Below are 16,848 nucleotides of genomic sequence, written 5' to 3'. Positions count from 1 at the left end.
TTGGTTTCTACCCGTGGTGTTCAGCACACAGGCGGGGGAGAAGCAGAAAAGGGGTGTGCGCATGCGTCCCGCGCTCTCCTGAGGGACAGAGGGTGCCGTGTGGGCTGGCAGGCCGTGAGCCGAGGGCCCAGCACAGGCGCGGGGCAGCGTGCCACTCCAACAGCACAGTCCTCCACCTGGCACCGCTCCCGCCCTACTAGGACTAGGCAGAGGCTCGAGGCAGCTGTTTTCTTGCTTTTTAAAAGAAAAAAAAAAAATTCCATGGGGAAATTCTACCAGCCAACTCTTAGGACGTAGCAACACAGATCTCCATGACAGTCACACCGTCACACGGCGTTAAGGCCACGCAGAGCCAAGGCCATCTCCGCGCAGGCTGCCGGATCAGCACCAGATCAGCTGCGTCCGCCGTCCCTCGCCTGAACACGGCCGTGTGTTCCCAACCAGGGGACAGAGCCTACGCTCTGCCCTGGCAAGGAGGACCGTCCTTGTCTTCCGCTCGTGTGTCCAGGTTCTAACGGCCAAGTCCGAATTTGGACAGCAATTAAATAACTGCTCTAAGGAGAAATGTGTTCACCGTGTGGACTCCCAACAGATACACCTAGAAATTTCCTGTGTCTTCTTAGCTTCCTGTACATACCGTTTAGCTCTGTGTGAGGAAGTTATACGTAGGTGGTGTCGTCAAAAAAACCAAAACAAACGAAAAACACCTCCCACCCCCGGTCAAAAAAACACCACCATGATGAAACAGAGACCACACAGAACACGGCTGCCCTGCCCCTGCCCCTGCCCCTCGGTGTCCCGCGCCTCTGGCTGAACTAAACATGGTTCTCCCCGTCTCAGAGGCAGTCAGGTGGCTTACTCAGTAGGTAAGTCACGGTCAACAGCAAGAGCTCCAGCAGAAGGCTGCTGGGAGACCAGGGACACCCCACTCCAGGACGGAGCCACGTTATGGGTTTAGGGCAACACACCCTGCAAACTACGGCCATGTCTTGCCAAGCACAAACCCCATGGTGCCAGGGAACAAGTGAATGGGGGTGGGAGGAGTGCAGGCGACCATGGCTCCAGCATACACCTGGGTTTCAACGCCCGAGTGCCCCTCGAGGGCACAGAGGGTGCTGGCAAGGCTGAGGCTGGAAGTCTGTGCTAGAAGTGGCCGCACTGGAGGGGAGGCGGGGGCGGGGGGTGGTGAGCAACTGTGCCTTGCTGGGACTCGTGCTTGGCCAGTCTCTCCTTGTAATCAAACCCCACAGCACAGGAGTCCTGCCTCTCGGACTGAACACCAAATCTGCCTCCGAAACCAGTCTTATAACCTGGAAATCCACAAGCAACAGTGGAGAAAACCGAGAGAGGAAACACAGTTTGGTTAGAATCGTGGGAGCATGGGCAAGAATCAAGTACATCGTTTAGAGAAAGGAAAAGCTCTGCCAGGCTCAGGGGCTGCAGAGCCAGCTCGCAGGCTCAGCAACAGTCAAAACTGGGCTCAAAGGTTAGAGGGCAAACTCAAACTCTTAACACTCCAGCCAAGATCAGAGACCAGGTTAGGAACTGTATTTCAAGTAATTCGGGAAAGCCACTCCACGCTTTGAGGTTTCTTTCTAGGTCCTACCCACGCTGCAGACAAGAGAACGCATCTCTGCGCATGTGAAGAAAGAGACACGTTATACACGAGGTTACTGCACGGCAACGCGTACCAGCCCCACCTCCATCTGTGCTGGCTGAAAGGACGGGGTGAGTCTGGGGCTCACTCAGAGGTCTCCCGTCCCCACGTGCTACTTTCCCAGGGACATGGTTCTGTCGTGGAAAGCACACACTCCTGGGCAGAGAGGAGGCATCCCCTTCCACAGCCTACAGCACGCTTTATCAGCACCAATTCATGGACTGGATCGCTGTCGCCCCTCTGGCCGCCCCCTCAGGGCAGAAAACAGCGTTCCCAGAGCTGCTGCAGGCAGTGACCAGCGCTCCAGAAGCCCAGTGACATGGGGCCTTCTCGCGGGAGCCCTCCCGTGGGAGGGGACGGGGGTTCCTCACTCCTCTAGCTGAAGGGCTGTCTCAAATCACGGGAGGGCTACGACAACCTCCCACACTGAAGACACAACACCACTGCTACAGAGACACGGCAAAAACACGGCACAGTGACGGACCTGGGAAGGGAAATAAACTCGGGAAACGATCCCAAGTAGGAGATTCAAAATGAAGGTACCTTTTTGAGATTCGTGCAGCTGCAATTTCTCCTGGTGATCCCGGCCAAGAGCACATTTGTCTTGTCTGTCTGTCAGCACACCAAATTTTCCTCCAAACCCTTTCACGTAGTCTAATGGATTAGAAAAAGGACACAAACTGGTATTAACAGATAGCCCGGGCAACAGAGAGAAAACATGTTTTTCAATGCACGTCAATACACACAATTCGCTCAATTCATCCCTTCTCTCTCAGATCTTCGGTAAAACTTTAGGTAACACTCATCAAGAGGCCCTCCTCATACAGCGTATGGAAACTGACCCCATCTGTAATCCCAGCGTTCCGAATAAACGCAGACGGGACCCCACAGAAGCAGCGCCAAGCGATGCAGCTTAAGCAGCAACCGGAGCCCCACAGTCCCACCACTTACACACGCGACACTATTAGCACAAGCGGCACTGCTGGGGTGTTAGAGCCAAAAAAACTGGCAAGAGTCGATCTCTCATGTAACAGCTGTGTTTCTGCTTTGCTGTTTTAAAGCTGGCTGCTTAACTGAGAGATGTCCGTATTAAGGGCTGCTGGTTACGCTCCGTCCCTGTCTGCTGCTCTGGTTACCACCCGTCCCGTTAATGGTCACCGGCTGGAGAGCTGGTAAGATGCAGGCACCTGTCTGGGACTCGTGCTTCTCTGTTTTGCCTTGATACTCAAAGCCGACGGCACTTTTATCCACCTTGTCCTTGTCGATACCGTACTTGCCACCGAAGCCTTTGGAGTAATCTAAAAACAAGGAAAGCAGTTTACAGGCCAGCAACACAACCAGCGAGCAAGCTGTGGATTCCAGCAGGCTTCAAGAAAGTACTTTTAACACTCAATTAAAAAAAATATAAACCAAAAATCTTTTAGGCTCACTATAAGATCACTGATACAGAAAATATCTAAAAGTCTTGCTCGTATGTAATAACAGGACTAGGAAGAGTCCTATAAAGACAGCAGATTTATAACTGTAGCATCTTTCCTTCATTCCAAAAGACAGCATGGAGTAACAGTTTATTACAAAGCTTCTGGAGCAGCACGAGCCGAGCAGCCGGCTTTTAATGGGTCCCTCTGCTTCATGGACCAGCACAAGGAGAGGCATGCAGGGGTGCCTGCAAAGACAGGATAAACCTGGAACGCCCTCCAGAAACACCAGCTCTCAAAGCTCCGCCAGTGGAATGGTTCTCTCTGCACTAAAGGAGGACTCCATCGTGGGCACGTCAACGCACGAGCGCGCGGAGCAAACCCCTTCCGCAAAGGCCTGGGGCTGCCGAGGAGCCTGCCTGCCCAGGCACTTGGGGCTGTGCCCCCGACCTCCCAGAGTGGCATTTCCTCTGCCCCAGAGGCCTCTTGGGGAGAAAGTCAGTGCAGACTGCAAGGCATCCAGCAGCAGGTCCTGAGGAACTGGGTGCGCGTGGGGCAGAGGAGCACAGGTCTGCTCCAAGGAGGGAGGGAGAGAAGGCAGTGACAGCGACCCCGCACCGCACGCCACCTGCTGTAACGGAAGTGACACCTGCGGCAAAGGGACACTGGGCTGGCCCACGGCCAGCTCCTCGGAGAAACGCCAAGCCAGTGGGGTTTCCAGTGCTGGGTTTTGGTTTTGTTCTTTAAAGAAACCTGGGATTTTTTTAAATACGTGAGCTCTCAGTTTTTATATGTTGGCAATCATTTTAAAAAATCTAAATGTACAGGCCAAACAAAACAATGAGGAGAACCAACGGTTCATGGCCTCTGCAGGAGGGGCTGAATCTAACGCCCTCCACCTACAGCCCTCGCCGGGTGACGGCAGTAAGTGACCCGCGAGGCCGCCACAGCGAAGGAAGCCAGCACGGCTTCTGAGGACAATCTGGCAATCTATCGAAATTTTAATTCAGTGTTCTCTGACCCAATTATATTTCTAGGAATTTACTCTTGAATAACCACTTACGTACATAAGACACAGGGAGAAGAATACTCATGCAGTCGACTTTTAACATCGAAAATTGAAAATAACCTAACTTGTACATTCCACAGAGGAATGGTTACGTAGACTACGGGATCTTCCCACCACAAGGACTGAGCAGTCACCAAAAACGCGACAGACCCCTACGCTGACCTGAACGGAACAACAACGGCCAAACGTTTGAGTTAAGAAACCGTGTAACTATAACGTGACCCGCCGTACACAGGGGAAACGCCCCAGTGCGCATGTCTGTAAGCGTGTGGGAAGCAGCGGCGAGGGGGCAGGCCGCGCGGTGCACGGGCTGCGGGGCGCCGCCCGGGCGGACCTTTCTGCGACTCGTGCTTCTCCGTCTTGCCCTGGTAGTCGAAGCCCACGGCGCTCTTGTCCACCCGGTCGGCCTGCACGCCATACTTGCCGCCGAGGCTGCTGGAGTAGTCTGTGGAGACACGCAGCAGTGGGCATGGGAGCAGATATGAGCTAACCCGGCGCTTGGTTGAACCAGAACAGAAACGACTCGCGGTGTGACTCAGCAAGAGATCAAGCACACATTCTAAAACACATGAGCCACCCACTGTCACCCACGCGTGCCACCCACTGTCACCCACGCGTGACGCTCGACTCAGTCTACAGCGTCCCTTTCACCTGTTAGGGGCACTTCGTTCATGATGGCAGACGTGAACTGCGTTCCCACCTCGGAAGTTCACCGTTCAGACACTTTCTGAGCACCGACTGCACGGCAGCGAGCAAAGGTCTGAATCACCACTTACATACACTCAAAAGTGTTTCAAGAATAAGTCTAACAAGATGCTTCCACTACAAGTCAGCTGTGGGGCGGGAACGGGGTGGGGGTAACTTCCAGTTCCTGGGGGGCAGAGGATCAAAACCAACTCTGCATCCCCTTGGCTCCTTCTTCCAGCGGGTCTGAAAGTTGCCTCTAGGACTCTGCCCGGCTCCCTGAGCATCTGGGAGCACTTTTCCAACCAGAGGAGAGTCAGGACTGCGCCAGGGGCTCAGCCGCGCTCAGCCACGGGCAGGGGGGCCCACCGACCCACAGCCCTGGGATCTCAGCCCTCGCCAGCCGGCGCCCGGCTGAATCCCGCGGTCAGGGCCTGGGGGATTAGCCAGGCAGAGCGCCGCGGGGCCCACGCAGCCCTGCGCCAAGCGGCGCGCTCACTGGGGATGCCGCCAGCGCTGCGATCAGCGGGAAACGGAACCCCCCCATCCCACCCCCGCCCCCAGGCCCGACACGTCCACAGACCGCGGGCGGAGGAAGCCCCGCACCCGCTCCAGGGAGGCCGCCCGCGGGGATCGAGTTCCTGGTGCAACACTCAGGCGATTCAAACAGAGGAACCAAAAACCCAGAAGCACCTTTCTGCTGATTTCCAACACAGCCAGAAGAGGGATGGCTCCAAATTTAGAGCCTCTCGGCCGTCTGCAGCTGCGCGTGTCGCTGCATTTCCAGTGACCTGATTGCTAAACCCCTCTGTAGGTGGGGGCCGGGCCGCAGGAGCCGCGGCTGCGACGGCCCCGCCCGGGCGCCAGGGAGACCCCGGCCCCTCTCGGTCCTTCCCCGCAGGGCCCCACTCCTACCTCGCCCCGCTTGGACCCAAGCCCCTCCCCGTCGGCCCTCCAACTCCTTCCCCTAAACCCCAGGGCCCTGATCCCGTCGCCCCCGATCCCGGACCCCTCCCCGCAGGGCCCCTCTCCTACCTCGCCCCGCTTGGACCCCAGCCCCTTCCCCTCGGCCCTCCACCCCCGTCCCCTAAACCCCTGGGCCCTGAGCCCCTCCCCCCGGACCCTACCCCCTCCCAGCATGGCCTCTCTCGCACCTCGCCCCCCTCCGACCCTCGGCTCCTCCACTCTCTCTTCTCCTAGCCCCCGGGTCCCGGGCACCCTCTCAGACCCCAGACCCCCTCCCCGTCTGGCCCTCTCCTCCCCTTCCTCCCTGCAGCCCCGGCCCCTCCCCTTCGGACCCCTAAACCTCAGAACTTCCCTTCCCTCCCCGACACCAGGCCCTCCCCACCGCTCGGCGCCCCGCCCCTCACCCCGCGGTCCCCCGGCCCCCGGCCCCGGCTCCCCGGCCTGGGGAAGCCTCGCCCACGCTCCCCCCGCGGCCGACCCGAAACCGCGAGCGGAAGAGCGGCTAGACCGCTGCGGCCGCCGCTTCCTTCCCTTTTCGGGGCCCGGGGGCGCCCCAGGAGCGCCGCGGAGGGGCCGGCCCCCCCCGCCCGGCGAGAGCCGCGCTCGCTCACCGCCGCCTGGCTCCGTCCGGCCCCACTCGACTCCGGCCCCGGCCCCTCCGCGCCCGCCGCTCCCAGGCGCCCGGCTCCACTTCCGGTTCCTTGGGCGGGGGCGGGGCCTCATCCAGGTCCCGACGAGGCCCCGCCCCTCCCCGGCACGTCCCGCCCCTCGCCCGGCCGCCTCCCTCGCGCGCGTGCGCGGGCAGCGCGGGCCGAGCTCCGCCGGGGTGCGAGCCTGCAAAGCGTGCCTGGAAACACTCTGTTCCTACACGCAGAGTCAATGTACGGAGCGCCCACCGTGTGCGCACGAGAGTGTGCTCAGATGCAGACGATCCCAGGTGGGTCTCGAGGATTGACAACTCTGCCCGGGGTGAGAAAGGGAAAATGAGCCAGGCCTGGGGGTCAGTGCCCAGTGCATGAGCCCTGAGGACTCACAAGAGGTGAATTTGACCGCCAGTCAGCTGGAGGGACGAGCGTCTTCATCATCCACCCCTCCATCCATCCATCCATCCATCCATCCATCACCCATACATCTATCCGTCCATCTGTTCTCTATTCATCCATCCATCATCCATCCATTCATTCATCATCCATCCATCCATCATCCCTTTTCTTCCATCCACCCTCCATTCTATCCGCCCATCCATCTGTCATCCATCTGTCCACCCAGCCTCCATTCATCCACCCATCCTTCTATCCATCCCTCACCCACACATCCATCCATCCATCATCCATCTTCTCTATCCACCCATCCACCCTCCATTTACCCACCCCACCATCCATCTATCCATCATCCATCCATTCATCATCCATTCTTCTGTCCATCCAGAGAAGGTCAGGTATGCATCAGAGATAGAAGGTCAGCAGAATAAACACAGCCCTTGCCTTCAGGAACCTTCCAGCCTAGAAGGGGAATCAGGCGTTAATCACATAGATAGATAATTAGGAAAAAAGATAAATGCTGTGAGGAAGAAGTCAAAGGTGTCATGAAATTATACTGGGGAAAAGGTGGGACATGAAGTCATCCAAGAGATCAGACAAGGTTTCTTTGAGCAATTCACCTTTGTGCCAAGATCTGAAGGCCAAATAGAAGTAAACCAGGTAAGGAGCGAAGAATTTTCCAGGTGAGAAAACAGCACGTGCACAGGCCCTGGGATCGGAAAGGTCTTGCCACAGAGGAACTGAAGGCAGTTCAGTGTAGCGGAAGTGTGGTGATGAAGCAGGGAAGTGGGGTGGGATGGGGCCGGGTCATGGAGAGGTTGGAAGGGCACAGCAAGGACCTTGGTCTTTATTCTAAAAGAAATGGGAAGTCCTTGGAGGAAGTTAAACAGAGAAGAGACATCATGCAGTTTGGACGGTAGTGAAATCCCTCTAACAGCTGTGTGGAGAACGGATGGGAAGAGGGCCAGGCAGGAGCTCGGACAGCCAGTTCAGGCAGACTGGTGGTGGCGGGTAAGAGGGAGAGAAGCGAGTGGATACAAGAGACATTGAGAAAGTTAAATTGTCAGGCTTGAGGATGGATGGGGCTGTGGGGTGGGGAAGGAGATGTCAGGTGTCAAAGGATAATTTTTTTCAAAAAGAAAACTATTTTCATGCGTATATAAAATGAACACATCAAAGATTTTATTTACCTTAATAACGAATGAAGTGATAAAATGTTACAACTTATTCAAAGGAGAAGTCAAAGGAATGCTGAAACGAATTTGCAAAAACTGGTCTGCCCGTAGGGCAACAGTCACTCGTATGTCACTGGACACAGCTAATTTGAGCTTCTATAGACAAGAATTACTTGCACTGCTGTCTGTTTTCCAGAGGTATGAAATAGATTAGGCAAGAACAGAGGCACACATCCCACGGAATGAGATGATCATCGGAGGCTCCGGCGTTCTGTTGAAAGAATATCCAGTGATAAGTTGTGCCCATGCTGAAGTCTGAAATTTTTCCTTACAAAAGGGTGACTCTGAGCATCTGAGTAGGCGCCTAGATGGGGAAACGGGCAGCGGTGGGGCAGAGAGGCATCAAGATGGAGTGGCGAGAGTAAGAATAGAGTTTTGGACTTGGTCCATTGGAGGGGCCGTGGCACATCGAGGTGAGGTCCAAGAAGTGATGCTGGAGACGTGGCTTGAGTTGGGGCTTTGAGAGTAAGCAGGATGAGGTCATAAAAGGTAGGAAGGCGTCCCGGGAAGAGGAAGAAATTCAAGCAAAGGCGCAGAGATGGAAGAGAATGGGAAACATCGAGGTCAGACTGATAGAAGTGTTTTCACGCCCATCGCTACTACACACAGTGAGCGGAGCGGGCGGTGACGTGTCCAGCTCCCCATCTGCGCAGCTAGCACCTGCACCCTGGAGCTGTAATACGGCGACCGCATGTCGTTGGATTAGCCCAGGGCCAGGCACACAGAAAGTGCCCCATAAGTGTTGCCCCTTAGTTGGCTGTAAGGGGAACCGAAAGCCCGCGAGGCAGGCAGGCAGGGTAAGGTATCTGCATTTTACTAAAGCAGAGATGCAGGAGATCAGAGAGGCTGGGTGCCCTACCTGAAGCCACATAGCAAGTGGGCGAGACCCCAGTTGGGACCCACACCTGTGGTCTGGGAGACATTATTCAGAGCACCCTCTTTCAATGGGAAAACTGTGGACACCTCAATTCTGCCTCAGGTTTCCCCACCTTTCCTTCCATGACCTGCCGTCCAACTTGCGGAGGGAGCCTCAGCCTGAGCCCCAGGGAGCATCCGGAGACCTAGGCCTCAGCCAATCAGCTCACTGCACTCCTCTAACGCTGATTGGCTCAGGAGCAAGCACGTGCTTCAACCGGGTCCAATGGGACTTGGCGGAGGCTTCCAGGAGACCCGGAAGTTGTGTTCTCCCGGCAGCGAGGGCGGGATGGAGGCCCGCCGGCGGTCCACGTGTCTCCTCGCTGAGCTGAGAGCCCGCGGGGGCGGAGGAGCCGGGCCTGGACGGCGCCTGCGGTCCCCAAGGCCGGGTCCTCCTTACTCCGTTCCCTTCCACGAGCCAGCACGTTCCCTGGCCGCCCCTGCCATGATGGTCCTAACGGAATACAAAGGGGACAGTGCGAGAGGCAGGGACGACGAGCGGGGACATCTCTGGGATGCGCCGGGGACCCGGTCCCTGCGGCCCGGATGCCTGTAGGGCTATGTGCACTTTCAGGGGCTGCTGGACCCAGTTACCGTGGTCTAGGATTTATACAACAACCGAAAGTTATTCTCTCCCCACCTGGAGATCGGAAATTGGAAACCGAGGTGTGGGCAGGCGTGCATCCCTCCTGGACGCTGGCGGGGAGAAAGCTTTCCTGTCTCTTCCAGCTTCTGGTGGCTGCCGGCTAGCCTTGGCTTGCGGCTGCATCGTCCAGGCGCTGCCTCTGGCTGCACGTGACCTTCTCTTCTCCTCTGTGTGTCCCTCTGAAGCCCCCACTGCCTCTCTCTCAGAAGGAGACACGGGACTGCATTTCGTGCCCCCGGGAGAATCCAGGATAACTCCTCAAGTCTTTAACTGAACCCTCTCTGTGGCCGTATGAAGTAATATCCCAACGCAGGGGATCAGGAAGTGGACGCATCTTTTTGGAGGCCACCATCAGCCCACCACAAAGGCCTACGAAAGGGCTTTATTTTAAAAGCAGAAGAAGAAAATTAACATTTAGGTTGGAGAAAGTATGTATGTTCTATAAATGTGATGTTACTGGAGTCATCTTTGTATCAATGCTATTGTAAAATATAATGTTTTTTCCCCATAGAGGAAGGAGCCCACAAAGGCAGAAGTGCCTAGGGCCCCTGAAAATCAGAATTCCCACCTGTTCACAAGGAACCTGAATACGAAAACCAGGTGGTTAAAAAGACTCTGGAGAAGGCTCCAGAAGGAGGTTTCTTTTCTTTTCTTTTCTTTTCTTTTTTTTGAGAAAGATTAGCCCTGAGCTAACATCTGCCACCAATCCTCCTCTTTTTGCTGAGGAAGACTGGCCCTGAGCTCACATCCGTGCCCATCTTCCGCTACTTTCTATGTGGGATGCTTGCCACAGCATGGCGTGCCAAGCGGTGCCATTCCACACCCGGGATCCGAACCGGCGAACCCCAGGCCTCCGAAGCAGAACGTGCGAACTTAACTGCTGCGCCACCGGGCCGGCCCCCAGAAGGCGGTTTCTTGACTGAGTGACTGGGAAGAATGAGGGGTTTTAGGCTAAATGAGGAAGTCAGAACTGGAAGGAGGGGAGCTAACACTGGGGAGGCAGCCTGCGGGCCACGTGGCTTCTGCCCCTCAGGAGAGCGTGTGGCCCAGACCAGCTGGCCACATAGCGATTGTGGATACAAGGTAATCCTTTTAATACAGGATGGTTCATTTTTCCCTGGAAACAGCTTTATGAGTTGAAAATTATTTTTAAGAGCATCTTATTGAGATGTGATTTACATAAAATATAGTACACTCAAAGTGTACAATTCTGTGGTTTTTAATATAGTCACAGGGTGGTGCAACCATCTCCACGACCTAATTTTAGAACATTTTCATCCCCCCCAAACAAGCCCACCTCGTTAGCAGTCAACCCCTGTGCCCCGCTCCCCCCCACCCCCGCAAGCAGCCTCTCATTACTTTCTCTCTGTGAGGTGGGTATTGTTGCTTCCATTTCCCAAATGAGGACAGCCAGAGCTCACTGGGGCTTTCAGCGGGAGGCGGGGCGTGAGCCGTTTGTGACACCCAGACCCATCCAGCGTCTCTGTGGAGAACAGACTGCTTCAGAGTCACTGCTGGTGAAAAGGCAAAAGGCAGGGCCCGTCTCCCCTTTGACACACCGTGTCAGGAGAGTGTGTGGCAGAGACTGGCTGGCCAAGTAGCAATGACAGATACAACGTCAAATTTGGAAAGCGAAAAGGTTTAGCCGTGCTCAAAAACAAGTTGAATGTCTCTATGGACCGGAAGTGAATAGAAATGTGACGTGGGGGGCTGAGGCTGCAGGCCTGCTGGGCCCGGGGTGCCCACCCTGGTCCAAGAAGCCGAAAAGGCAAATGCAGTGAGGACAACCTGCCCAGCCCACAACAGGACTCGAGCAGGTCAGCTCCTGCCTCAGGGCACGGACAGCCTCCATGGCGTCCACACCACCACGTAGGGCGGGATAACTCGGTGTGGCAGAGAGTGGATCCCCAGCCCTCCTTCTGGACTCACTGGGCCTCTGGCTGCACAGCTCCACATCTCCCAGCTTCTTTGGTGACGGCTGCGGCCACATAACCAAGATCTCACAATGGAACATGAGAGAGGAGGATATGCACCGCTTTCTGGCCCGTAAAAACACCCGCACGGCTTCCCCCTTACCATAGGTTGGGATGACGGCAAAGATGGATCCGTGCCCGTTGCTGCTGGGACGAATTACAACCAAGGTCGTGGCTGAAAAATGCAGATACTTACAGTTCTGGAGGCCGGAAGTCTGAAATCAGTTTCGTTGGGCCAAAGTCAAGGCCAAAGAGAGACCCCAAGGAAGAGCCCGCTGCCCCTTCCAGCTTCTGAAGGCCACCTGCACCTGCATTCCGTGCCTCGGGGCCTCTTGCTTGAGTCACTGAGACTCAGGCTTCTGTTGTCACATCTACTTCCTCTCTGTGGTGGAATCTCTCACTGCCTCCCTGTTGTGGGGACCTTGTGATCACACTCAGGACCCAACCGGATAATCCAGGAGAATCTCCAGAGTCCCTTTTTCCATATAAGGTAATATTCACATGTTCTGACGATTGCCGAATGGACATTCTCGGGGGCCGTTATTCAGCCAGCCACATTAAGGTGACAGGTAGACCTTGGAAGCCATGTGCTGGAGACGGCAGAGCCCCCACTAGCCTGGGTCCCTGCGAGACTGAACGGAACAGATCTTCCTTACCATCCCCTCCTCCTCCTCTGTCTGACCGGGAACATACACCCTGGCCTGTTGCATGAGATGGAAATGAAATCCTGTGTTTAAGACATGATCTGCGCAGTCAATTTGTTACAGGTGTCTGGCCCACCCCAATACAGAGAGCTTGGAGGCGAGTGCAGAACAGGAAGACGGGCAGGGCCCCACACCGAGGGAGGAAGAGAAAAAGCAAAACAAAACGCTTCCCACTTGTTATAAACCAATGTTACCTCAATTAAAAAAAATAAAGTAAGGGCTGGCCCCGTGGCCGAGTGGTTAAGTTCTCACGCTCCGCTGCAGGCGGCCCAGCATTTCGTTGGTTCGAATCCTGGGCGCGGACATGGCACTGCTCATCAAACCACGCTGAGGCAGTGTCCCACATGCCACAACTAGAAGGACCCACAATGAAAAATATACAACTATGCACTGGGGGGGTCTTTGGGGAGAAAAAGGAAAAAAATAAAATCTTTTTTAAAAAAATAAAGTAAAAAATATTTTAAGAAACACTTCCCACTTAAAAGGGAAAAGAGTTAGAGGGAGAAAACTCCCCAGGCTCTTGCTCTCTGGAGTCATGTTTACCATGGAATTATTCCCCTGCTAATTTTTCATGCCCCACTTTGCCATGTCCCTTCTAATTCAATTCCACACTTCCTCATGGTCCTACTATGATCTCATGATTATAGCTTTTCTTTTAATGAACTTGGAATCATTTGTGGTGGAAAGGACCTAGTGATCATCTGTTTCAATACCATTAATTTCCAGGTGGGGACTAGAAGCCAGTGGATCTAAGAGATTTGCCCAAGATGACACAGCTGGCTGGTAATATAACCTGACAACAGTAAATTAGATATGTGGACACTTTTACAAAGCACTTTCATTTTAGACAAATACATACATGCACTTTCTCAAATACCTAATCTGAATCAATCATCTCAGCAGTCCTATGAGGCATACATGGCGTGATTTACTATGCATAAGTGAGGAAATCACAGCAAAAAGGAATACAATAAAACTAATTCATGATAGAGCCATGACTTATTGTGGTTAATACCATGGGCATTGGTGTCAGCCAATCTGGGTGGAATTCCAGCTTTCCATTTATTGGTTGTGTGACCTTGAGCAAATTAACCTCTCCAAGCCTAAGTATATATCACCTATTAAATGGGGCTAATAATAGTAGCTACTTCATACAGCAGTTTTTCATAGAATCAAATCAGATAATGCTCATAAAGCACTTAGCCTGTGAGGTACACAGCATGCCTCCCATTAATAGCAGGTTTAATTTGTGTGTTCTGAATTGGAGTTCTTTACAACATATTATGCTGCATTACTAATCCTTCATTAAAAAATATCTGTTTAAGATCATTCTCACAAACGTTTCTTGTCTTTTTTTTTTTTGGTGGAGATCATCTACCCTGCCATTACTAGGGAAACAGAGATGTTTTAGGAAGGTCTCATTCTTGGTTTGCTCTATTTCAGTTAATATTAATTCTAGAGAGAGAGTGGTGGGTGGGGCAATGAGTTAATTATTTAATTTAACTCTTCCTAATAGGTTAGTAGTCAGATATTCCCACAAGTAAGAACTGTAATAGATTAATCTTTTAAATTGAACAGATTCTTAAGATGTTTTTAAAAATATAACACCAAAAGTATAGAATTAGGGCACCCATTCAAACCATGGAGAGCATGTTTCTGGTCAATAAGAAGCATCTATGCTCCACAAATTAAATTTTGTGAGACTTAAGATGAATTGTGGCTACTCTGGGAAGAACATGGAAGACCTCAATATGCTCAAAGCTTCTATCTGTAAAATGTGGATAATTTCTCAACTGCCAACTTCATATGGTAATAGAAAAAAATCACATCCATGCAATTTAACTATATGAAGTGTAGAGTATTGTATAAATACTAATGTAATATATGTGAAGCTTACTATTTAAATTCTCCTCTAGGGGCCAGCCCTCTGGCCGAGTGGTTAAGTTTGTGCACTCCGATGTGGCAGCCCAGGCTTTTGCTGGTTTGGATCCTGGGCATGGACGTGGCACCACTCATCAGGCCACGCTGAGGTGGCGTCCCACGTGCCACAACTGGAAGGCCCCACAACTGAAATATACAACTATGTACTGGGGGGATTTGGGGAAAAAAGCAGAAAGAATAAAATATAGATTGGCAACAGTTGTTAGCTTAGGTTCCAATCTTTAAAAAAGTAAAAAGTAAAAAAATTCTCCTCTAAAAGTCTATGTCCATTTAAATGTTCTTTAAATTCTCTTAGTTGGACTCGAGTCTACATCGTACCCCCAAGTAAACTGGCTTTGCTGCTCCCTGGTCAAACTTAAGGTCCAGGAATATTTGGGAGACTCGGATCTCTGGAACTCAGATCCTGTCTCCCTAGACACACCATGACAGCCTGCATTTCTGAGGTCTTGCATGGTCTCTGGTAAGCTACCATAGAGCAGGCTACAGGCCAACTATGACCAGAAGTTGATGACTTTGACTTCTTTCTAGCCTCTGAGAATCTCTCTAACTCTTGACCTTATTGTGCCCCTTCTTTCTACCATTCCTTTCACCCATACCTTTTTCAAAATTCACTTCACAAGGAGGCTCAATGAGTAAGATGGAAGGAACAAGCTTATTTGGGAATAAAGCCAGATCAATCTTTCTTCTTCTCCTCTCCTGTCATATTTTATCTTTCTCTGTCTTTCCTTCAGTCTTTCTATCTCTCTCTTTCTGTGTCCCTCCCTCTCATACTCACTCTCTCTCCCTCTTTGAGGTGGAGATTAAAAGTACTCATTTTAAAATAATTTTTAAGTTTCACAACTTGATTTTATACATTATTTTATTTTATTGAAATACATATAAAAGCTTAACAGTTGAAAATGAATAAAAGACATTTTAAAAATCATAGGAGAAAGACTGTGTGGATTCCTAGGTTCTTGTCTATCTCTGCATATAATGTCTATCAGAACCTCTGTTCTCAAAATATGGGGTTTACCTACGTGGGTATAATCCTGGGAACAAACCTTTTAAACTAGATTCAATGTTCATAACACTGCCTCAAACTGATCGCTTGGTAGTGTGAGCTAAATATGATGGCACCAGGAATCAAGAAGTGAGTTTTTCACTTCTCTCTATCTAGCTGTTGTATGACCTACAAAAAGTTCTTACATGTTCTTATCTCTATTTTCCTTATAGGGGAAATAACACCTGCCCAAATATTGTTTTTATGGAAATAAATGTGTTACTCTCTTTGTCATCCTCTTGAGGGCCTCTTTGATCTCCTTGTTCCTGAAACTATAGATAACAGGGTTTAACATGGGGATTAGGATAACATAGAACACTGACAGCACCTTGTTTTGCTTCTTGGAGTGGCTAGAGTTAGGATGCAGGTACATAAAGAGGCTGGTGCTATAGAAGATTGTCACAACTACTAGGTGGGAGGCACAGGTATTGAAGGCCTTGGCACTACCTTTGATGGAAGATAGTTTCAGGATGGAAGCTACAATGATTGCATGAGATAAGATGATTACCAAGAAGGAACCAAACCCAACAAAAATAGATTCGAGAGACAGAATCATTTGGCTGATGTGGGAATCAGAACAAGACAAAGAAATAATCTGGGTTACATCACAGTAGAAATTTGGAATGATGTTGGGCCCACAGTAGTAGAGACGAAAGCAAGAAACTGTTTGAACTAAGCTACCAAGGAAACCACTCCCATAGGCCCCAGCAATCAACTTATGACAGAGGCCAGGAGCCATGATGCTCGAGTACTGCAGAGGCCTACCGATACCAACAAATCTGTCATAGGCCATGGTGGCCAAGATGCAGCATTCAGCCTGACCCATCCAGCACCCAATAAAATACTGGGTGGCACAGGCAATGAAGGAAATGTTTTTTTCATCTTTTAAGAAGTCTGAAAGCATTCTTGGGCTATTTGAAGAAGAATAACAGATGTCTAAAAATGATAGGAAACTGAGAAAAAAGTACATAGGCGTGTGCAGGTGGGAGTTCATCCTGATTACGATGATAAGACCCAGGTTCCAGATTAGAGTCATAAGGTAGATCCCTAGAAAGACTGGGAATAGTACACGCTGCACCTCTTTTTCATCTGAAAGTCCCAGGAGGACAAACGTGGACACAGAAGTCTCATTTCTATTCCTTTCCATGGACATGGTTAGTGTCATCTACTGACAAAAAAGATGACAGATGGAAATTATTTCATTCTCAAAAAACAAAAACAAGTATTCTTCGTCCTTTTCCAGTCATGCAGCTGACTAAATATACAACTTAAATCATCATGTTGAGTTAATCTGTCTTCCACGCATGATTACCAAACTTAAATGAACAATTCCCTTCAGTAAACATTCTCATTCTCTTTGGGGACAAAAGACAGTAAATTGGCATTATGAGTACATTATCCTCTGAAATGTCTTAATTTCAGGTTTTAACTTCCTAGAATTCACAAATATATGAGAATCAGAAATAGACAAAACTGGTGAAAACTGCTATCTCTCAATATGGTGAAACAAAAATTCTCCTCACACATGGCTCTGATGTTAATCAGTGCTTGAAGAAGT

The 16,848-nt window shown here is 51.5% G+C and overlaps 2 protein-coding genes across 2 annotated transcripts in view; both read right to left on the bottom strand.

Moving 5' to 3' along the window:
* The window catches only part of LOC139040784 (src substrate cortactin-like), a 28,887-nt gene extending 22,231 nt beyond the window's left edge, over positions 1–6,656 (bottom strand). The window contains 5 exon segments of the mRNA XM_070487853.1: positions 1,607–1,633; positions 2,201–2,311; positions 2,845–2,955; positions 4,479–4,589; positions 6,406–6,656. Of these exon segments, the coding sequence (XP_070343954.1) occupies positions 1,607–1,633; positions 2,201–2,311; positions 2,845–2,955; positions 4,479–4,589; positions 6,406–6,517 (472 nt within the window). The 5' untranslated portion in view covers positions 6,518–6,656.
* Positions 6,657–15,492: 8,836 nt separating this feature from the next.
* LOC139040648 (olfactory receptor 5A1-like) lies at positions 15,493–16,443 on the bottom strand. Its single transcript, XM_070487396.1, has one exon. The coding sequence runs from the start codon at positions 16,441–16,443 to the stop codon at positions 15,493–15,495; it is 951 nt and encodes a 316-aa protein (XP_070343497.1).
* Positions 16,444–16,848: the final 405 nt, after the last annotated feature.

This window comes from Equus asinus, chromosome 17 (assembly GCF_041296235.1).
Source record: "Equus asinus isolate D_3611 breed Donkey chromosome 17, EquAss-T2T_v2, whole genome shotgun sequence".
Classification (NCBI taxonomy): Eukaryota; Metazoa; Chordata; class Mammalia; order Perissodactyla; family Equidae; genus Equus; species Equus asinus.
Note: the sequence above shows the minus strand (reverse complement) of the source record. Positions and strands in the feature narration are given on the sequence as shown.

Bases quoted from the DNA above. Each gene is read 5' to 3' on its own strand.
- LOC139040648 (XM_070487396.1), bottom strand. From the start codon at position 16,443: ATGTCCATGGAAAGGAATAGAAATGAGACTTCTGTGTCCACGTTTGTC.